This window comes from Emydura macquarii, unplaced genomic scaffold (genome assembly GCF_026122565.2).
Source record: "Emydura macquarii macquarii isolate MOO-44397 ecotype Brisbane River unplaced genomic scaffold, CSIRO-AGI_Emac_v2 contig_3671, whole genome shotgun sequence".
NCBI classification, from domain to species: Eukaryota; Metazoa; Chordata; order Testudines; family Chelidae; genus Emydura; species Emydura macquarii.
In genome coordinates this window covers 6865900-6893874 of record NW_027133808.1, presented here as the reverse complement: position 1 = coordinate 6893874, position 27975 = coordinate 6865900, and the positions used below count along the sequence as shown (strand labels likewise).

At 39.6% G+C, this 27975-nt stretch overlaps 2 protein-coding genes across 2 annotated transcripts in view; one reads left to right on the top strand and one right to left on the bottom strand.

The window, feature by feature from the left end:
- Positions 1-27975, top strand: part of UBAC2 (UBA domain containing 2) — a 154175-nt gene that overhangs the window by 5501 nt on the left and 120699 nt on the right. Inside the window, exons 2-4 of the mRNA XM_067536923.1 lie at positions 13007-13134; positions 16979-17098; positions 17762-17868. Coding sequence (XP_067393024.1) covers positions 13007-13134; positions 16979-17098; positions 17762-17868 — 355 coding nt within the window. The remainder of the gene's footprint in view (positions 1-13006; positions 13135-16978; positions 17099-17761; positions 17869-27975) is intronic.
- GPR18 (G protein-coupled receptor 18) lies at positions 19419-25057 on the bottom strand. The gene is made up of 2 exons (XM_067536924.1): positions 25046-25057; positions 19419-20448 (listed from the first exon to the last, which is right to left on the bottom strand). Exon 2 carries the CDS (start codon positions 20418-20420, stop codon positions 19428-19430), a length of 993 nt encoding a protein of 330 aa, XP_067393025.1. The 5' UTR covers positions 20421-20448; positions 25046-25057; the 3' UTR covers positions 19419-19427.

Below are 27975 nucleotides of genomic sequence, written 5' to 3'. Positions count from 1 at the left end.
TTAGTTCACAAACTTTTGCTGAAAAAAACTGCTGCAACTGTCATTTCTCACTCTGCAAGCACTTGTACTCTTGTAGTATGACTCTGTTGTATGCCTGGTGCTACGGAACTGGGAGCGGGAGTCACTTTCTGAGCCAGGGTATTTCAGTTGGCCATGTAATGTTTTGTGGGAGCTGTAGCTTTAGTGTTTGCAGGGTCAGTGGGAATTGTGTCTTTTATGTCTCATTTCATCCCTTTAATAATGGGAGGGCACTTCTGCTGGCTTGAACAAATTCTGGAAAGTCATTCGTCATGTCTGAGTAACTTCTTAATCAAGTCCTGGAGCCATATTCCTGTCTGACTAGTGGAGTATTTCACTGGTACTGTGTGTGTCAACGAAGCTCTCTTACTATTTTATGAAGGGTAAGGCCCTGATGCTTAGGCTAGTATAAAATTCAATGGACTTGCATTGAACTGGGGTTTTTCATGCAGACTTCAGTGCTTTACTGCTATTCCACAGTTTCTTTTGTTTTTGGCAGAAGGTTTTTGGATTATGTCCATGGTTAATGTGTGTGGTTTTATTTGTTTTTTGTTTTAAATTTTACTCAGAAGTGGAATACTTTCAGAGTTTTTTGTTTTAGGAAGATGAGAGAAATAGATTCATTCCAAGGAAAACTTGCAGTGCTTTACCTTTCTCCCACAGTCCTAATGGGAACCCCAAGCATGTGCTGGTTAATTGAACTTGTACTGCTTGGGGATAGTTAGAACATCATGGAACTTTCAATGAATAAGGTGTGAAAACTTCTCTGTGATTCATTGTAACTGTGTAAACATTTTCACAGTTTAAATATAAAGATGGATACAATGAGTATTAAAGGCAGTGGTGACTACATTTAAAAAAATAATTTCCATTATGAGATATAGACCAGTAGCATTTCTTATACTAAATTGTATGATGTGCTACTATCTTTTGGAATAACATCATGGATATTTATTGTGTTGCATTTAAATTGCAGTTGGGAGTGGAGAGGTGTGGAATGGAAATTTATCTTTCAGCTTGAAAAAAAGTGGGGAAGATACTCTCTGAAGAGCCCATTAATTTCTGGGAAGAATATATTTAGTAATCCTACCAAATATTTGGCTGCTATCTAGCAGTTTCTCCTTGCTCATCTCAGTGTGTAAGCCATGACTACAATGCTGCTCTGACCTGACGGTTGAAAGAATTATCATTTGAGTAGGACTGTGGAAGTGCTATTCTCATTATCTCTGATATTTTTAATCCCTTCTGGGCCAAAATGAGTTTGACCGAAGGTTATCCTTGCATCCTGGATTTTCACATGGCAAAAAGCATTGTACACGTTCCTCTTTGGACACTAGCCTTAGTGCCAGATCTTACTTCAATATTTGGGAGACCTTGACTTCCAGGTGTACATGTTTATTTAGATGGAATGGTGTGCAGTGCTTCAGAGCCACTATCTAGACCAGATTCTTGGGGGAAGGGAGTGTTATGTTATTTCTAGCCTTAAATTCTTTGCTTCACATTTCTTTTTTATTTAACTTATACTGGTGGCTTGGAAGAAAAAATACATAGATTTTTCTCAGTAATTGACATTCATGCTACTGCTAATTGATGGACTTACTGGCTGAGAGAGTGGTGGCATTCCATAGGAGCAGCAGAGTTGAGTCGTAGACCATGTCTACACAACAAACTTTGATCCACGCAAGTCACATTGATGTACAGCTGCTGAAGTTTGTATATTGCTCAGGTGCGTGCATGATTGGCTGCTTGCATTGTAGCTCTGTAATCACCAAGAATGTTTGTGTTGATGCAAAGTGCAGTGGGTAGGTATTGCAGCATGTCATATGATGCCATCCAGCACAATAACATTTGGGACATTTTTGCATTGTTGTGTGGGTTTGTAATGACTTGCCCAGGGACCTTTAGGAGCTAGGGGTCAAGTTCTCAGCATGCAATTTCCTCTCTTCCATATGGCATCCATATTGCATACTTTTCATGCTGTTCTTTTAAAAATCTCACAAACCCACACAGTGCTTTTTGGTCTCTGCCATCTCTGACAGAAGCATGGAGCTTGTGTAGCTCTGCATTATTCCCAAGAATGCTGCAAATACAGGACATATGATCCTCCAGTATTTACAGACCTGCAAAAAGTACTGCAACAATCAGGTTCATGAGGATTTGTTTGAGGATGGTTTGCTGAGGGACAAAGCAAAGAACAATTCAAGGGTGCTGGTGTTATTCACGGAGCAGCAGCAGATGGTGGAGTTCAGCTTCTGGGCTTGAGAAATGAGCACTAACTGGTAGGATCATGTAATGCAAGTTTGAGATGACAAGCAATGGTTTCAGAACTTTGGGAAGCGAAAGGCCACATTCCCTGGATCTGTGTGCTGAGCTCACCCCAGCCCTCCAGTGCAGGGACATCAGAATGAGAGCTGCACTGACTGTGGAGAGGCAGGTGGCGATAGCAGTCTCGATGCATGCAACGCTGCATTGCTACCAGTCAGTGAGAAATAATTTTGGAATTGGAAAATCCACATTGGGACTGTTGTCATGCAAGTGTATAGAGTTGTTAATCATCTCCTGCTATGCAGGATTGTGTGACTCTTGGCAGCGTGCAGGAGATAGTGGATGGATTTGCAGCAGTGAGGTTCCTGAACTATGGTGGGTCTATACATGGCACATACATCCTTACTTTGGCACGAGTCTGTCTTGCCACAAAGTACATCAACAGAAAGGGCTACTTTTCTATGGTTATGCATGCATTGGTGGATCACTAGGGATGCTTAACTGATGTCAGTGTGGGTTGATCAGGGAAGATGAATGCTGTTCGCATCCCTAAGAACACAGGACTGTTCAGTAAGCTGCAATCAGAGACATTCTTTCCCAACCAGTGGATTACCATTGGCAATACTGTCAATAGTGATTCTGGGGCATCCAGCATATCACTCGTTCTCCTGGTTTATGAAGCTGTACGCTGGATACCTCGACAGCCCCAAAGAAAGACTTGATCAGAAGGTGCAGAATGACAAATGAATGTGCTTTTGGGAGACTGAAGGGACACTTTCAGTGTTTACTGATTAGATTGGATTTCAGTGAGAAGAACAGCCCAGTGGTTATAGCTGCCTGTTGTGTCCTGCATAATATGAGGCAAAGGGGGAAAAACTGCCACCAGACTGGAGGGCAGAGGCTGAGTGGCTGTGTGACTTTGAACAGCCAGACACAAGGGCTGTTACAAGATCCCAATGAGGAGCTATGTGGTTGAGGGAGGCTTTTGAAAGATCATTTTAACAGTCAACTGCAACAGGACATAAAAGTTCTTCTCAGGCAGAAAACCCAAATGCTGGTTGATGTACAGGTTCAAGAGTCTCTGCTGCTTTAATGGAATTCTGTTTTTTGTTATCTACATAATATATTTGTGAGTCTTTGCCAGGTGGTATCTATTCTGCTGGGCCTGGAGCTTTGGGTGCTTCTGTGATTTGTGTGGTGCTTGCTGTACATTTATAAATATGGCTGAGTGTTTTCCTGAAGCTATGAATTCTGTGGTGCTTGGTGTGCATTTAACTATTTGCCTTGGCTATCACTATGGATTCTGCAATATTTGTTGTGAACTAATAAAGATAATTTAATTATCCCCAAAACAGAACTTTGAGTAAGAAAAAACAGTGTAGAAAATCAATGTGCAAAAAAACCTGCATGCAATGTTATACAAACTTTTAGCATAATTTAACAGAGTGGAAAATTTAAAATTAGAAAGTAAGGATTTATGTCTGTCTGTCTGTATGTGCAGCCACCACAGATTAATTTGTTTTCTTGATCGTGGTTCTCACAGGTCTGCACATGTGAAGCTGTGGTTTTCCTTGCTGTCCCTTGGTATGGATTGATAGGGGTAATGATGTGCCTATGATGCCATGTGATACGTTGTGGGGTAATGAGCAGCAGCTCTAAAGTTCTCAAAAGACTGCAAAGGGTAGAGAGTCTGAGACTTTTGAATCTGTGTGTCAGTCAAAGTCTGCAGCATTTGGGTTTGCTGCCTTTGCCTGAGAAGAACCTTTATGTCCTGTTGTATTTATTGCTACTTGTCCTGCTGGCCCTCCTGGGCCTTTTTTCTGTCCTCTGTTATTCTCCACAATGTTGGTTTTATTCGCCTTTGGTTCCCAGTCTGACGCAGTACTGGCTTGCAGACCATGTCCTTTCTAGTCTATTTCTTTCTCCTCATCAAGGTCAGGTTTTCTGTGGGCATACATGGGACAATCAAAGATGCCATGACAGAAGCTGCAGATAAAAATAGACAGTTGTACCATGAATTTACAGTCACAAGGGAGGTCCCTTCTCCTTTATCAGGTTCATTTGCCCTCATTTCCTAGACTTTGGCGGAGTCTTGAACAGGCACTGACTCACAGTATGTCTGGGGTTTCCCATCACATCCTCCTCGCCCCCTTCTTATCCTCCTTGCTGGTCATGGCAGGAGTCTTGGGCTCCTCTGAGGTATCCAGAATTTGCGTGGTACTGTTGAGGTGTCCACAAAGTATGGAAAGCAGTTGGTTGTAAAAGTGGCAGGTCAGTGGTGCAGCACTCGATCTATTGTTGTGTTCCCAGGCCTTGTGTTATTCTTCACAAAGTTCCTTTGCTTTCACACAGTACTGTTGCAGAAGAACCCTGTTGTACCCTTTTGCATGGGAGATGCAGGCAATCTGCTCAGAGGTGCCCACATTTCTATAGTTGCTCCGTGGCTATGTCTGCACAGTCTCTTCTCTCCACAAGCCCAGGAAATTCAGTATTTCTTATCTATTCCAGGCAGGTGTACATGTGGTTCCTCATTGTGTGCATGACGGCAGCGTGATCGGTTGGGCAGTTGCATGCAACATAAGTGAGCTGCTAGGTGTTCCTGCTGTGGTAGGCAATCAAGAGGAAGCATTTCAAAAACATGCAGGGGGTTTTCAAGGTGTGGGGGTGGCTTCTGGTCTCTGACACCAGGGCTTTCGAGTTTAATGTTGTGTGTAGAGCAGTCACAGTCACAGGGAATGGGGCATTGTGGGACAGCTGCTGGAGGACTGCTAAGGTCCACAGGTCATACAATGTCTACACTCACACTATTGACTTAAGTAGGTCAGTTATGGCTCTACATCTTTTGGGGAGGTGGTTTTACTGTATTGCTGTAATGTGGCGCTTATGTTGGCTGGAGACCAATTTAAGTGTAGATACGTGTACAAATAGGTTGATGCCAGGTGACTTATGTCGACTTAACTTTGAGTCCTGTAGCAATTTAAAGACTAACAAATATAATTTCTGCAAGCATAAGCTTTCGTGGGCTGCAACCCACTTCGTCAGATGCAAGCCTGCAGAAATTAAATTTGTTAGTCTTTAAAGTGCTACAGGACTCTCGTTGTTTTTGCTGTATACAGACTAACACAGCTACCCCTCTGCAACTTAACTTTGTAGCATAGACCAGGCTCCAGACTTGCTTTACCAATTTCCTCTAAGTAGGCATCATTAAGGACAGTCGTATGTTGGCTGGCCCCCATAAATAAAGTAGATCTAGCGACCCTATGCCAGAACAGGTGCTTGCATTTGGCCAATTAAGAGGGCAGGGCAGTACCTGGGGCCTATAAAAGGTCGGGGAGAGGTCCAGTGAGAGAGTATCCTGCTTAGAGTCAGGAGACTAGAGCAGGTCTGTGGAGAAAGCTGCTGAGTGCAGGCTTTCCCTGATAAGAGGGAGGAATTGACCTAAAAGACTTATGTTTGGGACCTAGGAGAAGGCTGAAGACAGGAGAACAGTAAGAGCAGTTTGCTGGCCGGCATCTCAGAACTAGGGGCAGGCGAGGGCTGAAAGAGTAGAAGAAGATGTAGGCTGGTTCTGTAAGCCAGAGAGTTGGAGCCAAGGGCCAGAGAGGGCTGAAGACAGGGAGCAGCAGAGGAGCTTACTTGCTGTCAGTCCAGGGCTGGAGAGCTGGACCCAAAGGAACAGTGGTGAGTGAGGGATGCTCCCCTGGCAAGGATGATCTCCCAGCAGAGAGGCTCTGGGGAGGCTCAGGATTGCACTCTAGTTGGAAGGGCTGAGGTAGCTGTCCTGGTGTAAGGACAGACGAGAGCTGCCCAAGGGCAATGGTTCCCAACCTGGGGTGGGCAGGACCCCTTGAGGGGCACCAAAGGTTCCAGGGGGTCCATGAGGCTTCAGTAATATTGAGGTCTTTTAGCCCCCTGAGCTCCGAGCCAGGCACAGCAGCCTCAAACTCTGTGCCAGCCGGAGTGGAGGAGCAGCCCCCCTGAGCTCCATGCCAACTGGGCACAGCCCTCCTGATTTCCGCGCCAGCTGGAGCAGAGGAGCAGCCCTCCCAGCCCTGCACAGGCCAGGCGCCTGGCTGGAGAGGAGCAGCCCCGCACCGGTGGGGGCCTGGAACAGCCCCAGGCAACCCACCAGAGCCCACCTTCATTACCCTCAGTTCAAGAGGGATGGGAAGAGGGGGGCCACATGGGGTGTGCGGTAGCAGCTTTCCCAGGGAAGGCTTAGCTTCTTACTCAGGTAAGAGTAATTTATTATTATTATTTTATTATCATATGTGTTTATAGGCATTATGTGTGTTTATAGCTGGTGATGGGTTGAGGTGGGGGACAGTGGGGGAGGAGGGGCATGTGTTTTACCTAGTGTTAACTAGTTGGGCTTTCTCTCAAAAAGGTTGGGAACCACTGCACTAGAGAGTCAGTGTGTGGTGAGGGATACTGGGAATGTATGTTGCATATACTATTTGAAATATGCTGAGGGAAATCTGGACTGTGGTTGTGAAATTTTTATTGTTATATATGTGCATGGAACTTTTGTAATAAATGAACTCTACAAGGGCAATATTTGTACTTGGGAGGACCTTGTGCACTATTTCTGAGGACTCTGAAGAAGGGAAACTGAGGCAGGTGTGCTTGTCATGCCATGGGAGAGTGATCCAGTCAGGGCAACGTTCTGACAAGGACATTTGGTTGTAAACCCACATGCTGCTAAATGGTAGGGCAATATATACTGCCACTGTCCAGCTGGTTCATTAACATTTTCAGTAAACTTGTAAAATGGTTAATCTAGAAGTGTTTATCTTTTTTAATAGTTTACTTGGACTAGTTTAGTGATGACATTTTGAGGACTTTACAGAGAGCTGAGGTTACTGTTATTCATGTGACTTTCCCTGTGGGTGACTGTCATATATACGGTTTAGCTGCTACTGTGGCTTTTCACTTTGTGACATATATAAAAATAACCAAATACTTGTTTCCTCTATGGTACGGTTTGAAATACCTGAAGTGAAACCTAAATGCAGAGCATTAGTAAAAATATTTATCTACTCTTTATGCAGAGAATAAACACATTCTAAGAGTTACTTTGATAGCACATACAAGGGGTTAGTCATTTGATGGTAAAATACTTAATGTGCATTAACTGCATTATAAAAATAATTTGCCATTGTAGAAACTACTTCCCTCAAGAATTTTAGGTTCCTTTCTGCTCTACACATTACATTAAACTATGAAAAGAGTGTTAAAAGTTTGCTTTAAACTCACAAAATTGACATTCAAAGACAAATATCAAACCATTACAGGAATATATAAATCACAATGGGAGACCACTTTTAACCACTGTCCAGCCAGCTATCGGTTGTTACCTAGGTTTTTGATAACATCTTAACTTTAATCAACTTTAACATAAATTGTTACAGGGTTTTGAGAACTTTCTAATGTTTGTAAACTCATAAAATAATTGAAGTATTCATTTTTAAATATTATCTCACTGGTATCAAGATGATAGATGGGTGTTACTGGGTACTGGTTAAGGAATGTCCTCAATTTTGACTAATAGTTGTTGTACGTGTTTGATCCTTGTTTTTGAATGTCAGTGACTTTATGGGTGTATAGCTTACTCTTTCACATTACAATATATTTTAAAGAATAAGATATTGTTTGTATCTTCCTGTGACAGAAAGCCTGTTTAACTATGTTCTTTTGCATGTTGTTTTCTCTCTTTTCCTTCTCTCTCCCCAAATTAAATTGAATGGCAGGAAAAGAGGAATATTGTTTTTTCTGACAGTGGCCATTACAGGATACTTCAGAGGAAACCCTTTATTGGAAAACGCTAGTATTAAAGATCAGTGTTAGTCAGTTAAGTTGTCATATTTGTAATTAAGTAGACTTAATATTGATAGAATAATTTATATAGAAGCTTTGTCTCTTAAATCTCTGATGCAAAGTGGAGGAGGAGCTGCTGGATCAGGTGTCACCTCCAGCCGATATAAGTAATATATAACACCACTTAGTAATATCATCAATTGGCTGACACTTGAAAACTATGAAGTTCATAACTAAAGGATGTAGGAAGAATCAAGCTGATGATAGTAGTCACATATATGCAATACAGTGGAACAGACTGCATATAATTTGGGGTTATTATAATTCTTGAGGGTCATTTTAGAACTATTCTGAATTTATGTGCTTAATGTACATCTTTTTCTCTTTGTGTGCTACCTATGCAGAGGAAGGAGATTGTCTATGCTATCTTCCCCCTACTCATCACTGTACTCTTTCTAGCAATTCACCTTTCTAGTGTGCAGCAGGTGTTGTAGTTTGGGGCATTATCACAGTAGATCCATCTTGGGCATTCTAGACATTTTTCAAGGTATATCGGTATATTCCCCTCCCCTTTTATTTAATAATTTAATAGGGGCCTTGCCATTCCTTTTGGTATCTAAAACTAGTGATAAAAGGGTCACAGATTTTTTTGAGTTGAGGAGAAGAAGCTAGTATCTCTTTTGAGACGCACGAGAGAAAAATACATATTTTGTTATTGTCCCAAATACTCCTTTATGTGGTGGGGATTAAGAGTGAGGAGAGGGTTTGAGAGGGCTTGGGTCAGCGAAGGGATGCTGAATAGGGGAAGGAGGTGTGTTGTGTGGGGAAATTGGGGCAAGGGGTTCTGTTGTTCCACATTCTACTCTTCCATTTGAAGGCTTTCTCCCCCACACCTCTGCCTTGCTCCCATCATCCTGGCTGAGCCTTGCAGATTCCTCCCACTCATAGCCCCATCTCTCAGCACAGTGGTTGTCTTTCATAAATGGTGAAGGTGGAGAGGAATGGGGCAGTAGTGACCCACAACCCTGGGTAGGGCAGAGATCCCACATGTATGAGCCAAGAACTTGGGGGATGTTTGCCCCCTGTGTGTGAGTTGGGATCTGGCCCTGCCCTTCTGTGGGGATAGTCTGAGTCCTTCTAATTGCCCCACATGTGTGAACCAGGATATTATATGCCCAGTGTAAAGGAAATACCAATGCCCACTGAAATGAATGGAGCAGTTCAGATGTCTGAGCTATTGTTTCAAGCTGTATTCATCTCCATCATGTGTTCTCATTTGGCTGAGAGAATCTCATTGACTATCCCCTTCACACCTCTGGGAACCTCCTGTGCTGCAGACAGATATGTAGATCCTTGTTCCCATACACTAGATCCTGATTTGGAGCTCTACTCTCCAATTCCTTCCTGCCTCCAGCTGGCACATGCACTGCTCACACCCCCATGGACCCGCTAAGCTTACCAGGGGCATGTAGTGACAAGTAGGAGTGTGAATGGAGGGCTCAAAGTGATGTGGGAGTGGTCAGATCAATGGTGTGATGGAGGGAATATTAGAGGAATCAAGGCAGTGGTGGGGGAGTTTGAACAGTTGAAGGGAATATGGGAGTGGTCAGAGCAGTGAGGAGGAGTGTGTGGAGGATTTTGGAATATCATAGGGAAGACTGGGGTGAGTAGGAAGGGGTCAGAGATGTGCAGTAGAAATTGGTGAGGTTCACCTCTGTCCCCCAAAAGTCCCCACATCCTTACCTCTCCATGTCTGTCCCCAGCCCATCATAAATGTCCTCATTGACTTTGTGCTAGTCCCTGTGCTGTTCTTGCATTCTTCCCACAGTTCTTCAACCTGCACATCCTGTGCTGTTGCCTGACTCTTTCTAGGGAGCATGGTTGAGGAGGAAGAACAAGTCTATGCTGGACATGCAGAGAAATAGGACAGAATGAGATTATGCAGAGGCACTGAAGAAATGGCCATGCAGCCAGTGCATTCTGTGGCTGGGGTAATCCTTGCCAAGGAGCCAGAGGCAGTGGAGGGCAAGAGCTGGGTTGTAGGATGTGGGAAGGTGCTGAGAAACACTATTTTTTAAAACCAAGGAAATGAAATGCCCCAAACCTTCATTAATTCAGAATTAAAGTTGCCTGGTGGTGTCTTGTGTCCTTCCAGAATGTGGAGAGTGGCTAAAGTTAAACTTTCGAAAATCAAGAAATGAAAAGTTACGTTACACACCACAATGCAACCTTAATTCTGCCCAAAACACACATTAGCATTCTCCTATTGCAGATGGTACAGAATACCCAGAGCGGAACATGTGAGCACTGTAGGATAAAGTTGAACAACACCTCTTTGCTAGAGCAAAACTTGAATTTAGGTCAGGCATAACAAACAGGAGCTGACTACGCTCAAACACTGCCCACTCCACACAAACCACCTCAGACTTGCTATATGTTGTTATCTCTTTGCTCTTGCTCTGAGGATTCCTCCTGAGACATTGCCTTCACTTACTCCTGACTAAGTCCTGGAGACTACTGTTGTGTGCTGCTAGACTGCTGACAAATTGCCATGGCAAGAAGATACCCTTGTGCACGTGCGTGCACACACACCTCTCTCTCCCCTCCCTCTTTCCCCTCCGAATCATCTTTGCAGATATAAGGAGTAGTATAGCATCACTGTTCATTCCTGTCCATGGCTTGTTCCTTCATTAAACCCAGCCAGGCTGTGTCCTAAAAATCATTCCATTTTACACTTACTGTGTTGTGAAGAACTCTCATCTGTACTGCCTCCAACCTTCTGTTGTTTTTTTAATTTAAGCAGCTGCTTCCACCACTTCTCTTGATAGTTTAACCTTTGCACCACTTTTATTGAACCATTCCTAGTGGCTATTGCCAGCTCCAGGTGGAATTAAGTTTGTATTGTCAGGGTACTTTAAGTCTTTTGCTAGTTTTCAAAAGTTCAGCCACTATCCACATTCTGGAAGGGCATGAGGCACTACTGGGCAACCTTAACTCTGTGTTTATGAAGTTTTTGGGTAGTTATAGTATCAGTTCCCTTTTTAAAGTGTTTATAGTGGAATTTATTTATTAGAATGAAATATTTTGTATAATTTCTTTAAACCATGGTATATTGCAAAAATAAAACACTCGGTCTGCTTCAAACAACAACAAAATGTCTGTCCTACTTGTTGTGGGTTGTACTTGGTGAGATAGGAAAATACATTTCATATTGCTCGTTAGGTAAATGAATGGAATTGTTGTAGACACACTTGTCATGTTGGTTTAATAATCTTCAAACTAATAATTTGGGAAGAGAGTAGTAAAAGTACAAGTGGCCAAAACCATTGTTATATTAGGGCTAGTCTACACTTAAAACTTACAGTGGCACAGCTGTATCAGTACAGCTGTGTGACTGTAAGAGCGCTTGTGTAGCCACTTTATGTCGGCAGGAGAGAGCACTAAATGGGGGGGCGGCAGCTATGTTAGTGGGAGAGTGTCTCTTGCTGACATAGCACTGCCCTCAGAAGCACCTATGCTGGTAAAACTTATGTCACTCAGCGGTGTGTTTATTTCACCTCCCCACCCCCCGGAGCAACAAAAGTTTTGCCGGCATAAGTGCTAGTGTAGACAGGGCCTTAAGTTAGTTGGAATATATAGGCCCAAAGAGTCAAAGATGTTAACAAGACCCTCTCACTATCCAGTGTTAAAAAAGGTTTGGGGGTTTGGTATACAGAAGCCTCAAACTGCTTAGTACCATGGCAAACACACCATTAGAAATCTTTTTAACACTTTATTAAAGATACAGACAAGAAGGAAAAACAGTTAAAGCATTTGACATGTAAAGTATTAAATAAAGTTTTCATTTTAATACCATCCCTTGTTCCCTTTCTCTTTAACTGACAAGAATGTTTAGAAGGGAAAAACCTTGTTTGACAGTCTCTTAGATGGTTTTAAAGATGCTAATGTATACATCCTTTTGGGGAAAAGATTAAAAAATGAGTAGAGATGGGCTGGAACCATCATTGGTTTGGTGGTGATAAAGTCTGGTCCCGTTTCCTAGAATACAAAACAAGACAAATGCACCCAAAGGGGGAGAGAAAAAAAGCAGCTCCTCTCTGGTGTTGACTCTCACTTGCAACCTCACTGCTGGAAAAACACAGGCATAGGACATGGTCCTATCAGCCACATAGAGACATGACAGACTTGCACCAGCATTGAGCTGTTTAGATTATTGCTTTAGCTGCCTCTTCTGGTCATAGGCTTTTCGAAGCGTTGCATAATATATAGTGTTGGCTAGCTAAGCTAGCTTCTTATTAAACAGAAGACAAAAGGAGAGAGAGAGGTAAGAAAATAAATTAGGAAGGAAAAGGACACACAGGGGAGGGGGAAGAGAGATTATGGGATAGAGCTGGAGCTCATAGAGCAGGCGGGATCATTGTGATCTTTCCGGTCTGGTCTGGTCCGGTCAGGACATCTTTCAGGACCAGCATTAAGAAGGCCCAGGGTGATAGCCATGATGGTGAAGCTCACTCCAGTGCCCAAATTTTCTCTCAAGGTCTCTTTCTTTAATGACCCCAAAAGAGAATGATGAGTGGAATAGTCCATCCCCTTATTATGTTGGCCACCATTTAAGCCTACTTTTTAACAGACCAGTTTTGGTTCACTTATTTTTTGTTTCGCACTTTTCTTGTTTACTCAGCATGATCTTAGCACAGTTCTTGAATTATAGCAGGCCTTTTTGTTTGGACTAATTTTGTCTTTCACCTTTCATACTTTTTCCTATCAACATTTGTCATTATAGATTATTGTGCCTTTTTATGAACTTCCAATGCTATTTCATCCTCCTGTCACTTGTTTTATTAAGTTGCTTTTTAAATGAGATCATTCGCTCTGAGATTTTTATTCCTTTTTTTTTTTTTTTAAGATAAAGCACCTCTGTCAAAGAGTCTTTTATTAGTCCCAAGTGCCCTGTCGATTCTATTGGCTCTTCTCTTCCAACATCATCAGAAGTTCTTCACATATAATCTGCAAGCTGTAAAAGAGGATTTTCAGGTAAATTTCAATTCATTTATATAGAAGGTGGAGGGGATTATTAAATATTAACTGTGTTCTCCTTGATTCCCCAGTGTATTTCTACTGTAGTTTTCTTTCCCTCCCCCCATTGTCTTTGTGTCTGGGCTTGTTTACTTGGGAAGTTAGTTTGTAATAAGCTAGGTTGTGAATTTAAGCACAATCAGAGCCCCCACCATATGGGGACGGGGGGCAAGGGTACACTTTACCGGGGCCCGGCCCAGGCTGCAACCCCCATTACCATGAGGAAAAAATTGAGGCTAAATTATAGATCATGCCTGAGGATATTTATAGAAATTTATTTCCCTGTATCTATTGTCCAGATCTTGTGAGATTTGCTGGAGCCAATCAGAAGCAGTGTTAGAGCAGTTTCATGGAACATTCTGAACAGTGAGTTGCTGGGCTTGCTGGCCCAGCCCAAGCCCTTCTCTAGAATAGAGAGTGTGTGCTTGTGCAGTTAAACTAGGATTTGTAGTTTGAGACTGAGACAGAGAGATTTGTGCTTCTCTCTGAGACATGGTTTATCCTATAAAGATCAAGTACTACCAGTCCCAGAGTGCCTTGTGCATAGACAGGAGGGAGGGACAGTTGGTGGGAGGGGCAAGACAAAGCACCATAAGACAGTGGGAGCCGGTGCTGCTGCTTCTTCTGGTAGGATTTGCAGGCCAAAATATATGTGAGTAAGTGTCTAATTAACTCACATTCACACACACACCCCATACTGCCATGTCTAGTGGTGGCTATAAATACAAATCAGGCAGCCAGAAACATAAGGAGGTAAAAGAAAGGGAACTAAAGGAAGCTAAAGGACACCAATCTATTCTCCAGTTTTTCAAATCAGACAAGGCCTTTTTGCAGTCAGGCAATATACAAACTAGGGAAGCAGATGAACAAAATCAAGATGAAATGATTTCAATATAGAGACTGTGTCTGTGGCATTGGCAATTGATGACAAAGAAAAGCTGCCAGAACATGCATCACTTTTTTTTTGCACACTGCCAGTGACTGTGGCAGAAGCTGAAAGAAGTTTCAGCAAGCTAGCACTCATAAAAAAACTGCAGGCATTCTACAATGGGGCAAGAACAGTTAAGCCGACCTAGCTATCTTGTCTACTGAGTGTGAACTTGCAAGAGAAATTGACTTTGGGGGGCTAATTCATGATTTTGCAATGAAAAAGACCAGAAAAATAAAGCTTTAAAGTTAATTGGCCTAATTATAAAATGTTTGCAGTCACATTGGTCCATTAGAATAAAAAAATCAAGACATTCACAGGATATAATACCTTTATGATGACCAGAAAGTTACAAAATAGTCAACAAACTTGTAGGATTCTCAGGCTGGGTGTTATATTAAACAAAATAGCAAAGTGGGGGCATTTTTCAGAAATGTAGAATATTTAATAGTAATTTCAGAATTCAAACTTTTTAATGGCTCATGAGATTGTATGTATGGGATGAGGGATTATGGTATGTGTGCGGGAGGGGGCCCGTGTTACAAGTTTGCACTGGGCCTGAAAAAATTATGCTCTGGCCCTGAGCATAATTGTTTAGTTAAACTGCACAAAGTCACTTTAGTGCAGAATAAGTATGTCCACCTGGGTAGTTAGTTAGCTGTTGTGCTTTAAATTCACGTCCTGTCTTATTCCATACTAACTTCCTGTGTAGGCAAGCCCTTAAATCACCAATCTGTTACCATCACTACTCCCATTTATGCCGTATCATGACCCATGATAGCTTTTTTAATTTCTGCTAAAACAAATCACCAGAGTAGCTCTTATTTCCTTCTGCTGGGACACTGATATTATTTCATCATCTGTCTTTCAACAGAGGAGGAATGTGGGCCTTGTACAGCTTGAGTATAAATAAACATATTTACTAGTATGTGATATTTTCATGTGAATAAGAATAATTTTATAGTATGCATAGATTTATTTTGTGGCAGAAGGAACTACTGTAATTATCTAGCCTGACCTGCATAATACAGACAAAGATTTCACACACACATTCCTGATCTAGCCCTAAATTTGAGCATCACTTTAGAAAGACTCATAATCTCATTGTAAAGAGGGAGAATGAGGGAGAATTTGCTGCATGACTGGGTAGTTTGTTCTATTGGTTAATTACCCTCACTGTTAAAAATTTGCAACTTATTTCCAGTTTGAATTTGGTTGTCTTCAGCTTCCAGGCATTGAATCTTGTAATGGCTTTGTCTGCTTAATTAAAGAGCCTTCTAGTATCAACATTAATCTTCAGTACTATATTCTGTATTTAAATATTACTGTAAAGTACTCTTCCTTTTTGGAGGCTGCATACCATTAGTCTTCAGATACTAAAAGACAAACGGAAAAGCCCAAAAATGTTTGGCTTTGACTGGTTCTTTATGCTATGTAAAGACTGTCTCAAAGGATTTTTGTTTGTTTTCATTTAGTTCCACTCTTTTTTTTTTTTCTGCTTGTTTTTTAAGTTAAAAATACTAGGTTATCACTGTCCTGTTTTTTCTGGAGGTTTTCCAGAGATCTTTGAGAGACCTGAACAGTAGTATCACTGTTGTTGTAAGTTGGTTATCCCCTGCTACTCCAAATCCCACTGTGGGGAGGAGGAAAAGCTAATAAGATTCCTTATGCCATTGCTGATTTTGGCCTGGTTTACACTTAAAATTTAGGCTGACATAGCTACAGCACTTGGGTGAGAAAAATCCACACCCCTGAATACCATAGCTATATCAAACTTCAGTTTAAATACAACCAGGTTGATGAAAGAACTTGGGGAGGTAGAGTTTCTACAGCAATAAACCCCCCTTCTGTTGCTGTAGATTGCATCTATGCTATGCTGCTATAGTCCCTGAAGTGACATAGCCTCTATGTATTCAGTTGTGTGGAGGGAGAGCTTCACCCCAGTAGCTCAGATTTCAGCTTCATGTAATATCATTATTCAGGTCTTCCAAGTATCTTGTTAAGGTCCTACAGCAAAAAGAGGGAAACGAGGACCTGATGTTTCTGATAGTTCAAATATAAGAATCAAGTAGAATAAAAAATTGGAGAAAAAGTTTTGTAGTAACTTTTTTACATTATAAATGAACAGTAAGAGCAAACCCACATTTTGTTTAAATTTTGCTTTGCAGTTCACCCTTACGGGAGTCCTAAAATCACTTGATTTTCTTTATGATGCTGAAAAATAGTTAATGGTAGCAGTTCCCTATTTAAAGGAGCCATCTTTTTCTGTTATCAGTACTGTTATATGCAAGTATCTGTGGAAAGCATGATATATTAGTATTTGTGAATGTGAACTATCGAAGATGAGTGGATTTGATTTGAATGGTAAGAGTTTTTCTTTTTAAAAACTTAAGTGGAAATGCTTTACTTTTTTAAACAAACTTAAGACTGGACTACACTGCCGTCGACGGGAGATATGCAAGCTACATCTCCCGTCAACTTACTTACGTTGCTGTACCATGGCATCTCCACTGCACTGTGTCGACGGGAGACGCCCTCTGGTCAATGCAGCCTTACTCCTTTTGGGAGGGTGGATTAATGGCATCGACCGGAGAGCACTTCTGGGATTGATTGTGCGGCTCTCCACAGCCCACTCAATCGATTCCTCTGCGTCGATCCCTGAAGCCCTGGCAGTTTAGACATACCCTTCCTAGTATTTACTAATCACTTTTGAAAAAATGATTACAGAAATATGTGGACCATTGTATTTTCTCTGAATATTGTCATTAAAAGTTTCCGCCTTTTTTTTTTAGTATGCTAAACCTAATTCTTCCCCTGAAGAATTTCCATGAAGGATGGAAGAGAATTAAATATCTTGGTGCTTTTATATTCTAGATTTGGAGACTTGTATTTGGGAGAACAGTATGTCTTGATCTGAAAGATGCATTCTGCAGTAGCTTGCTCATTTATAATTTTAGGATATTTGAAAGAAGATATGGTAGCCGAAAATTTTCAGTAAGTGCCAGTTTTATCATTTCTAATACCCACAATGATTACTAAATCCTCTGGTCTCACATTATTGTCAGATATTTATATTGTGTAATCTTTTTGGACAGATATTTTGTTTCATATTATGCAGGCTAACCAAGTTTTTTAAATGGCATGTTTGATTTTAAAGATAATGTTAAAGTTTATTCTCGAGATTTTATTTCTATTAATCAAAATTTATTTTAATTGGCATTTTTACTCATAAATCACAATTGAATAACCACAGACCATTTTTGGCTTTTTTTTTTTTTCATTTAATAAATAATGGTTCAATCTAAAAAAATGTTGGTAGACCACAGCAAGTGTTATTTACTCCATGAAAATGAATTTTATTGAACAATCAGTTATTTAAGAATAGAATGACTAGTCTGGTAGACTTGTATTGTAAAATTGTACTGTAATATCTGAGAAAATAAACTTAGCTTAACTGAAATTAAATAACTCAATTGAAAATGGACTTTGAAATTTGAAATTGAATGAAATTTGAGAAATTAGAACTGACTCAGAGTTTTGTCATCCATATGTTTAATCTTATAGAATTAACTGTGCTTCATAGTGTTGAAGAACTAGCTCCACTTAAATTAATTAATTCATGTTTGGGATTTATCTATTTTGTTTTTTCCTTTTCAGTCCTTTCTCTTGGGCTCCTGGATGCTGTCAGCTCTGTTTGATCTTCTCCTTGTAGAAGTTGTGCAATATGCATTTGGCATCACCATCAGCAGCTTGCCTTCTGGATTGTAAGTAGTTCTTAATGGGCTTGCCTTTGTTTTAGATATGGTTTCAAGGGATTATTTAGCACCAATTTGAATAGAATAATCTACTAATGTAACCTTTCAAATGTAGTTAATTCTTTTTGACATAAAATGTAAGTGTTCTTGGCAAGAATATTCATTTGTATAACACTATTTTCCAAATATGACCTATAGTTGAGTTGAAATATTTTTAGCATTACACTTTATGGTGACTTTCAATTTCACAGCATTGTCTTTTTCTCGGTCTTGGAGTAACTGAAAGGAGTTTTAAGCTATACCGAGGACAGTGTTCCTGAATATTAGTTTTGATTTCTCACTCTTTTCAGTAGCATAGTTAACACTTAAAGCACAAAACTGTTACTGTAACTCACTTTTTAAAACGTGCAGACCTGTGTGCATTTCATATTGGAAGATATTTCGTTAGTTCACATTTCAAAACTCTTGAGATTTGTAGGACTTTGTGTATGTGCATTGCATTTCATATTTGAAGAGTGAAGTGTCTGAAGCTTGAGATTCTTTAGAAGCTCAATTTCAAATAAAAAAAATGAGGTTAAGAAAATTAGAATGTTGCTGTAGAAATAACACACAAAATTAGATGGCTGAGTATTTATTTAGGTTTTTTAATGCTTTAGTATGGTCAGCCTCACATAGTCGTGGGTTTCCATATGCTGCATGCTCCTTGGTATTAAAAAAAACTTTTATAGTCACTGTTTTCTAATGCCAGATGGAAGGGCTTTCGGTTTCTGATCCTTAGTATAGCTGATGAAAAAACATGAGATATTCTCATAAGCATGTAGAAGTTATGTTGTAGTTAGTCTAGTAAAATATTTGGGGTATTCCAAATGTTAGTAATGTTGTATATTACACTTATAGGAAATAATTAACAGTTTGAATAATTTCTCTCTTCCACTACTCAGTGTACTTTTTATTTGATTGCAGAGTTTTATTAGGTTTAGAGTGTCAAAATACTATTACATAAAATCTTTTATGTAAACCAAATGTAAATGTAAATTAAGGAAGCTTTTTCTTCAGTTGATGTTTTTGTTCTCCTGGAAAAAACTGAACTTGTGAATATAATAGGCACTTTGGTTTCATATACAAACCTGGCATGTAAATATAAAATCATAATGTGCCATATATAAGCAGATATATTAACTAGTGGTCAAACTGAAATTCTGCAGAGCTGCCTGTTCTTTATTGAAGTTGTATATACACTAGCATGAACATTGACTTTTTTACAATATTGGCAATATTTACATTTGATTGATTGAGAGGCAGTACATCATGGACAATATATTTGTGTGCCCTCTTCACCTAGATGGTAGATCATAAATATCTTCGTTTTCCTCAGATTTACAGTAACTAAAAAAGTAAAACAAGTAGATGAAATATTAATATTTTAACTAACTGATATTCCACTTGTCCCACGTTTATGCTACTACAGATGTAATGTGTCCCAATTGCCAACTCCAGAGTATTCTTGAATACAACCAAGTTAAAATGTCAAACTTCAGAGAAAGTCACTTGACCATCTTATGATTTTTTTATATCATTTCACTATTTATATTACTTAGTGACCGTAAACTCCCAGATCGAAAACTCTTCCTGCGCACACTTCGAAGATAGTTGCGGTAAAGCATGACACTGATGACTCTAGCCTGAAATTGTTTAGAAACAATGTAGTACAGGATAACATCTAAGCATGTACTGAGATTCATGAGAAAGGTTGTAAAGGCTGCCCATGGATTGTAACTCTTGTCTTCATCTTGTAGCATCAGGAAGGCAAAACAAATGTGGAAGGGCACAAAGCAGACAAGCACTTGCACTATCAGAGTAACTATAATTTTTATAGATCTTTCCTTAGCCTTGGGTTTCAGTTTGGAGGTCCTGCCATGGACAAAATGATAAATAATGACTAGATAGCACCCAATCATGATAAACAGGGGAATCAAGAAAAAAAAAATCAAACGAGAAAAATTTAACATATTGACTTCCTTTAGATGGATGATATCAAGCATCTTCAAACAGGTAGTAAAATTTGAGGCTTTATCTGGATCCGAATATAAAAACAGCAGAGGTGAAGTTGATGAAAGGGTCATTATCCAGATACCAATGCAAGATAGCAGAGCTTTGCTTGTATTCTTAAGTTCTTTGACGTGTTTGGGCTGAACAATGGCCATGTATCTATCAATACTTATAAAAGCAAGCAGCCACAGAGCAATGCTTGGATAAAACATAGTGAAAGCACCAAGAATCCGACAGAATATATCTCCAAATGGCCAAACTACTTTCCCATAGTAGATTATCCGAAAAGGTAAGCACAATATAAAAATTAAGTCAAGTAATGCCACGTTCATCATATAGACTGTTATAGTTGTTCTTTTCTTGGTGGTGCAGCTGAAGACCCATAGTGCAGTGATGTTCACTAGCAATCCAATTATGAATATAAAGCTATAGAAGACCAGTGATGCAATCCTGTACTCTTCTGGGTGCCAGGTTCCCGGCATAATGTTTTGACTCTGATTGTATTTATTCATAATTTTTTCTCCTCTTAAAACATGATTCCTAAAAGCAAATGAAGTAAATCATGAGAAATGAAACAACTATCAAAATTAGACATGGAACTTTTTATAGAAAGCAAATAGGTCATTCTTATCTGTTGACCACAATTATTTTTTAAAAAACATTTAAAAATAATTATGGTAAAGAGATAAGAATACATTATTGTAACTTCAGAAATGTGCTAGGCTCACTTTGTCTATTGATATAATGTCTTCCTTGAAGAGATTACATATAGTATCACACTTATAGGGAGTGATGCGTTATTTAATAATTAAAATATGATCATTTTTACAAAAATGTAACTAATTAAAATGTGTATTGTAAAAGGATTTCCTAAATATAATGAGACAAGAGGAAGTCAGGGATTGCTGAATATTACTGTATGTTTTTTGTTTGTTTGTATTATTCTAGCATCTAGCAGTCCTAGCCAGGGACCAGAACCCCGTTGTGCTAAATACTGTACAAACACAGAACAAAAAGACAATCCCTGCCCTAACAAGCTTACAATATCTGAAGTTTGCTGTTTTAAATAGTTGCAAATTAAATAGAACTCCTCTGCTTGTACTTACATTTTGTAAGTAGCCTTTTCTGTAGGAAATACTCCTTGAAAGTATATTTGTTTTAAAATTAATTATTAAAACTGAGAAATAAAAAGAATAAGCAAACATGACATTTAATGTAGTTCCCATACACAAGGAGAAATATCAGTTGTGAATTTTAGCTACAAAGAAACTGCATAGTTCCCAATAGAATATTTGTACAGTGTTGCATATGAAAGGCATGAAAAGAAGAAAAAGATGTCTTAATACCTACTTAGACTCTAAATATTGTATCTATATCCAAGTTTTAAGAAATATGCCAGATAGACACTACTGGGAGGATTGAATTTATAACTTTTTTTTTATAAATAAAAAAAATTGGCAATGGAGAATGAACTACCAAAGTTTCATGGCAGTGTCCTTGTGAGAAGCACAGCCGCTGGGCAAAGGTTAGGCATTTTTTGTATTAGCCTCTTGGTCATAAGTATTTGAAAACTGAAGTTTCATCCTGTTACCTCAGCTACTAAAAGAGAACAAGGAGCTTTCTCTTTTGCTTCACCCTATTTGGGTACAGTAGGTCAGTACAGTACAGTCTCCTACTCTGTGACTTCCTTATCCTCTCGGTGGTTGCTTTACTCCTCCTCTGGCTTCATGGCTCCTGAGAGGAAAGAAGAATGTGTTCTAGTAATCCCCCAGTCTCCTGACTGCTTTGTGTGTGGCAGGTTTCTCTATTCCACGACCCTTGACCCAGCCTTCTGGCATTTCTTTGGGGGAACAGGGGGGATCACTGCTACCTTATTCTCCCCCAATTCCCTTCCTTTCTGTGTATGTGAGAGAGATCTCCTTACTCCCAAAAATTGAATAGCTCCCAGTACCTAGCTGATGCTGCTCATGGTTTTACCAAGCAACAAAGGAATGCAATTTCCATATGGTGTCAATGGATATTTTAGGCTTGTAAGTGACAAAAAGACATTTTCCATTTTAGGCTTGAAAGTGAAGAAAGCATTTTCATTGTAATGTCTGCCATCTACTTAGTAATACAGAGCTTCCAGATTAGACCAGTGGTCTGTTTAGTCCAGTATTCTGTCTGAAAATGGCCAGTACCAGAGGCCCCTGTATTGAATAATAATGACATGACCTGTCTATATGAGAAATTTCTTCCTAATCCGCATCAGTTAGTGGTTAACTTCTGCCTTGAAATGTGAGGTTTTCTCTCTCTCACTTTTTGTTGCTGTTCTCTATAATAGAACTGTAGATTATTTCATTATATACATAAATGTCTACTCCTAAACTCTCGGTCTCAATGAAGCTTTCTCATTTATACAAAATTGTGCTGATTTTCTGAGGATGATTTAGGTCATTAAAATGAAAATGTTAGTGTGAGGGCAATAAAGTAAAATGGACTATTATACTTGGAATGGAAAAATTAGGTCCTGTATAGTAGTGACAAGGAAGAAGGTTTGGAGGGAGTTTCAGAAATGCCTCTGAAGTGATCAACTCAGTGGATGGGTCAATAGTTTAAAAAAGATACTGAGGAGCATAAGCAGAAAGATAGGACACATCCCAAAAGTGGGATTCTATTAATGTGCAGCATAGTGATGAAATCTTATCTACAACACATTTCAATTTTGATCATGTTTTCATAAAGATATTCTTGTCCAAAGGCAGTGGTTTCCAACCTTTTTGGCTTGAGGGCCACAAATATCATTTTTACAGTCCTGAAGGCCTCCAGTGTATCTACTCATTAAAAAATGTATTGACGTGTACACCATTAAGGACTACAAATCACTATGTATTTAAAGTAAACTTTTTGATGCTACTCTGCTCATTTTTACATTCACTATTTTACACCTACAAATTACTCTGAGTATGTCATACACATAGAAAAAGCACTAGTGTAGATGAGTGACTGTCACTACACACTGAAGCACATGACTTGGCAGTTAAGTCACCAAGGGCGACCTGCTAAGTGCAGGCCAAACTGGAAGGCACTGATTTTTACAGTCCTGCCCCTCCTCAAGCATGGTGGGTCCTGCTGCTCTGCTGCAGCCAGACAGAAGGAGTTCAGCGAGGAGGCTGCCTCCTTGCTGATCTCCCGTTCCCCTGGCTGCAGCAGAGAAACTGCACACTTCCTGTAGCCCCATGCGCTCCACCTAGGTCCCTATGCAGTAGCTTCCTCCTGCAGCCAAGGGGAAGGGATATCAGGCTCCAACAGGGAACCTAGTGCCTATGGAGCCAGGTGGAGTGCTTTGCCGTGCTCCCTGCTACAGCCCAGGGGGAGGGGAGTGCTGATCTCCCGTGTCCTTGGGTGCAGCAAGGAGCCTGCACCGGTCTTGTAGCCCTGTGGCAACACGCTCTGCCTGGATGCTTAGGCAGCGACTCCCTTCTGCAGCCAGCAGGAGGGGAGCAGTGGGCCACTTGGAAAGACTCCACGGGCCACTTTTGGCCCCTGGGTTATGGGTTGGGAACCACTGTCCTAAGGAGTTGCAACAAAAAAAGTATAACAAAAATGTTGTTAATAAAATTCCGTAAGTGTAAATGTGAATCAGTATTATGTGAAATGTACAAATATATTTGGAGCTGACTGCCCCAAACATTTCCAGCAATAGTTACATTTTTCCACCTATCCAGTATAGTCCTTTTTCTGCCTAGAGATCATTGTTTTAGGCAGTACGTAACCTCATAAACTTTTCATTCCTTCTTTCTCTTCATGGGTTTTAGATTTCTCTCTATAGTGATTGTGATATAATGCATTATTTCTGAGATCCTACACCAATTTTACATATATAATGATTGCAGTGTACAATAGTAGTATATGTATAAATCTGCTCATCTACACTCCGTGTTGTTTGTGGCCTGTAGCTTACTTGTAGGGTCTAGTCAGTTTATTAGATATGCCATTCCGACCCATATAAATGAGGGAAGGTATTGTAACAAAGAGGGTTTTTGTTGTTGTTGTTGTTGTTGTTGAAGAAGATACAATTCCCAACCTTATTTGGTTTAAAATGCTTGTGGGTTAGGAATCTGGCATGTCGATGCTACACAGGTAACAAATACTGAGGTATACTGGGGAAGGGGAAAGGTTTGATGTATAAATAAATGCAACTATGACTGAAATCAAGCAACTGATGCATTCATGGATATCCATAATACCAATGACACATCAGTATATGTCGATCTTCGTTGTGTGCATCTGAGCTGAGAATTTTGTCCAGTTACTATAGTTAGCGATGGAAATATTTAGCTGTTTAAATTGAATAAGTGGATTTATCAAAAGCATCGTAAAGGGGTTACTGGTTTCCAGATGTCCAATTGATAAGATTAAATGATTAGCAGAGTTTTTAGTGTAATGTGAAAAGCCTTTTCTGCTGCTGATCAATACATGTATTGTCATTTGTTTTTATATTTTTAAATTGTGGGTGGTGTCTGAACATCTGAACTCAAGTTCACTTGAGTGCTGTTCATGAGACTTTCAGGACAAAGGCAGAATTGGTTCTTCCTGATTTTGACTGTGAGCTAATACAATTGTTTTGTCTGTTTTTTTTAATAAAGAGCAAAACTACTTTTGGAACTCTTGCTCAGTTTTTGGGGTTGTTGACATATACTTTCTTTTGTTACCATCTTTCTCATAGATCTTCTGTAGTTTTGGTTTATTTAAGGTAATCAGCAAGGTCCAGCATGTTTACCCGTTCAATATATGCAAGTCATTTTACTATATAAACTACTTTGGTAAAAATCAATGTTGATGCTGTTACTTATGAGAAGGGTTCAAATAATTGTTAAAATACTGAGCAGACGTTTTATGTATGCGACTGCATGTGTTGTTAAACAAAATATTTTTGCTTGAATGTACAATCATAAATGCGGCTGTTATTTAAAGTCCTTACTAGTGTTAAGGATTTAAACTACCTTTTATTAGTTCTACAAAAGTTTATTAGTTTCAAAAAATTGAAAATTTTTTTCAATACATATTTTTAAATGAAGTAAATCTTAACAATAAATATTGACATCTATGTTAATTTTATGCTCAACATGAAAGTAATTGATCAAACATTACTTACCTTCTGTGCACTATAAAGTTACTTCAGTGATGCTTGCTTTGTACCCTCAGATCTGCAGAAGGTTTAGACTTGCTTCTGTCTGTACAACTTCACTTTACTAAAATAGAAACCCTCCTTCATAGTCAGGAAATGATGACGTAGTGAAGCTAGCTCTGGTTTCTCTTATTGGTTTGTATGTATTTTAAACATTTTTGTTAATTTATATGTAGACAGATCATATCCTTTAACTTGCCAGGTTTGTCGGCTGACAGAATTCTAACATTTTTCAGCAGGTACGCTTTTATAATATTCCTGTCTTCAAAGTCAGTTTCTTTATAGAGCCTACATAATGCAACTAACTCCCTTTGGCTGAAGTGTTTTGGGAATATAAAAAATATTTGGATAATCGATGTTTATTGAATAGATTTATTTGCATGAGGGAAATAACTAAATTTTGGCTAAAAGGAATTATCTGATAAAGTTTTAAATATATTCTGCACAGACCATAATCTCTTCTTGTGGAAATCCCCATTGTACTTGCATTGTCTTGAACTGATACCAACCTGAAAGTGATAGAGACTCATTACATTTGAAATAGGAAGCTTGAGTCACTTGTATGCATTGCTTATTTTGTATCTATATCTATGTTTTCTTGTGGGCAAAGTAATAGTGCTTTAATATCTTTCTTGCTTTCTAATATAATACTGAATATCGATCTTCTGAGTGCTTGTCAGAAAACGACTATAAAATGTTCTTACATATAGGGATCATTTAAAAAAAAAAAAAAAAGGCGCATGAAGGGAAACATCAGTATTTTCTTTGACCAGTGAAATGACATCTTTTTTTTTTAAAATCAAATTTGAAATTTAATGTTTTAGCCCTTTATTATATCCCATGTTAATGATACTGCTTTATCAGGGCCAGATTAAAATTCGTTTGGAAATTCTTTATTTATTTTTAGTTATTTGACAATTAATTTATGTATTACAGTGAAACTCAGCATATAGCGACAAATTTTGTAGTTTTTATTTAGTCTTTATTTTAGCAAATCTCCCAGTAAGGTCAGTGGGAATTTTGCAGAAGTAAGGATCAAGTAAGATCTGCAGGAATTGGGCTTAGTGAATCGGAATGAAAGTCCTAAATTGCATCTTTTCATTTTATTAGAGACTCAGAGTTCTGTCACCTCTCTATGAAAATGGGTTGCAAAATAAGTACAAAATTAATTCTAGCTCTGAATGGGAAACATCTGTGTGTTTAGTTCAGGATTGGTGGGGTGCTGTGCAGTGAGCTCCCTCACATTGCTGTTCATGTTTGAGGAAAATGGCTGGCCTTTTTCTCTGTCCTGATGAACAGGAGATGAAGTTGGAGGTACCATGTGGTTGCCTCATTGATACCAGTGAAGGGTGAAGAAACCCTGTCTAAGTTTATCTTCTTCGTGTGTGCTACTGTGCCAAGAGAAGGTTAAAGGGATGGGATTTAATAGGAGTCTCTTGTGATGGTGGCTTTGTTGGAGGGTAGTAGCTGACGTCTTGGCTCAGATTGCCTACTTTAGCTATGTCTTCACTGCAGTTAATCCTGGGTATTGTCTCTAACCTGGTTCCCGTTGACACACACAAGCCTCTGAGCTGAGTTTAGTGGTGCTTTCAACTCAGCTAACTGGCCCATCCTAAGATATGAACTGAAGCTCAGGTGCTGCTTTCACTCGGGCAGGTAACCTGCCCACTTTGCAGTGAGGATGCAGGCAAAACAACTCAAGTGTTGGTAGTCCTCCAGTGTTGTCCCATAATTCCCCCCACATACTAAGAAGGACAGGCAAATTCTCCCACAGTTCTCTGGGAAAAAATCATAGCGTGGCTCAGCTTACTACAGCACCAAGAACCATGGGATATGCCTCAAGAAACAATAGTGAGCCGTCAGAGAGTGCAGCACCTGTGAGGACAAGTTATTTTGGTATGACTTTGCAGTGTGGCGGCTCAGACCTGGGCTAGGCTAATCTGGATGCTCAGACCAGGGTGCTAATCTTCCAAGTTAGCTCTGCTCTGAAGACATACTCCAAATGTGGTGGTGTGCTAAGAGTGAGGGGGTTGGTGGCCATGTGTTAGCCCCCTATGGTTCTTCTTCTGTTGTGGGAATTAGCTGGTTTTGGTTTTGGTTCCTTCTTTTGGTGTACTGTCTTGTCAACCAGAAAAGAAGCACATTCTTTGGTTGCCTACCCATACTTCCAGCTTCTATTAAAATAAATGACCATTATTGTGTGTTTCATTGAAATGCAGGGCATCAAGGCCAGCCCCCACTCTGAGGCTGGACTAATATACCTAGACCATCCCTGATAGGTGTTCAACCTGTTTTTAAAAACATTCAGCGGTGGGGATTCTACAACCTTCCTTGGAAGCCTATTCCAGTGCTTAACTATTCTTATAGTTAGAAGGTTTTTACCTAATATCTAACCTTAATTTCCTTGCTACAGATTAAGCCCATCACTTCCTATCCTACCTTCAGTGGACATGGAGAACAATTGATCATCATACTCTTTATAACAGCCTCTACTCAGGTCCTCACTCAGTCTTGTTTCCCTTGTCATCATGACTGTGAAATTACTGGAAGAGAAGAATATGGTCTTGTTATGGGTCATTTTTATGCCATCATTCACACGGAAGGCAGCAACTGATGCTAGTTTCTTTCTCTCCATGTCATACTGCTGTATTCCTAGCATAGTAAGAAGGGAGTTGTTTCCATAATGGGTTGGTCACCTGTCCCTTTAATTGCACTGTGTGAGCTTCACAGAGGATACAAAGAGTCCTGCATCTGAAAAAAGAGAGAGGAATTAGCCACAGCTTTAGCTTAGTAGGAAATAAGCTATGTCTTGCATGTTTTCTTTATCTTTCAGGGTATGTCTATACTGCTAAGTGAAATTGATTTAATTTCAGTCAATATTCACCGAACTAATGAAG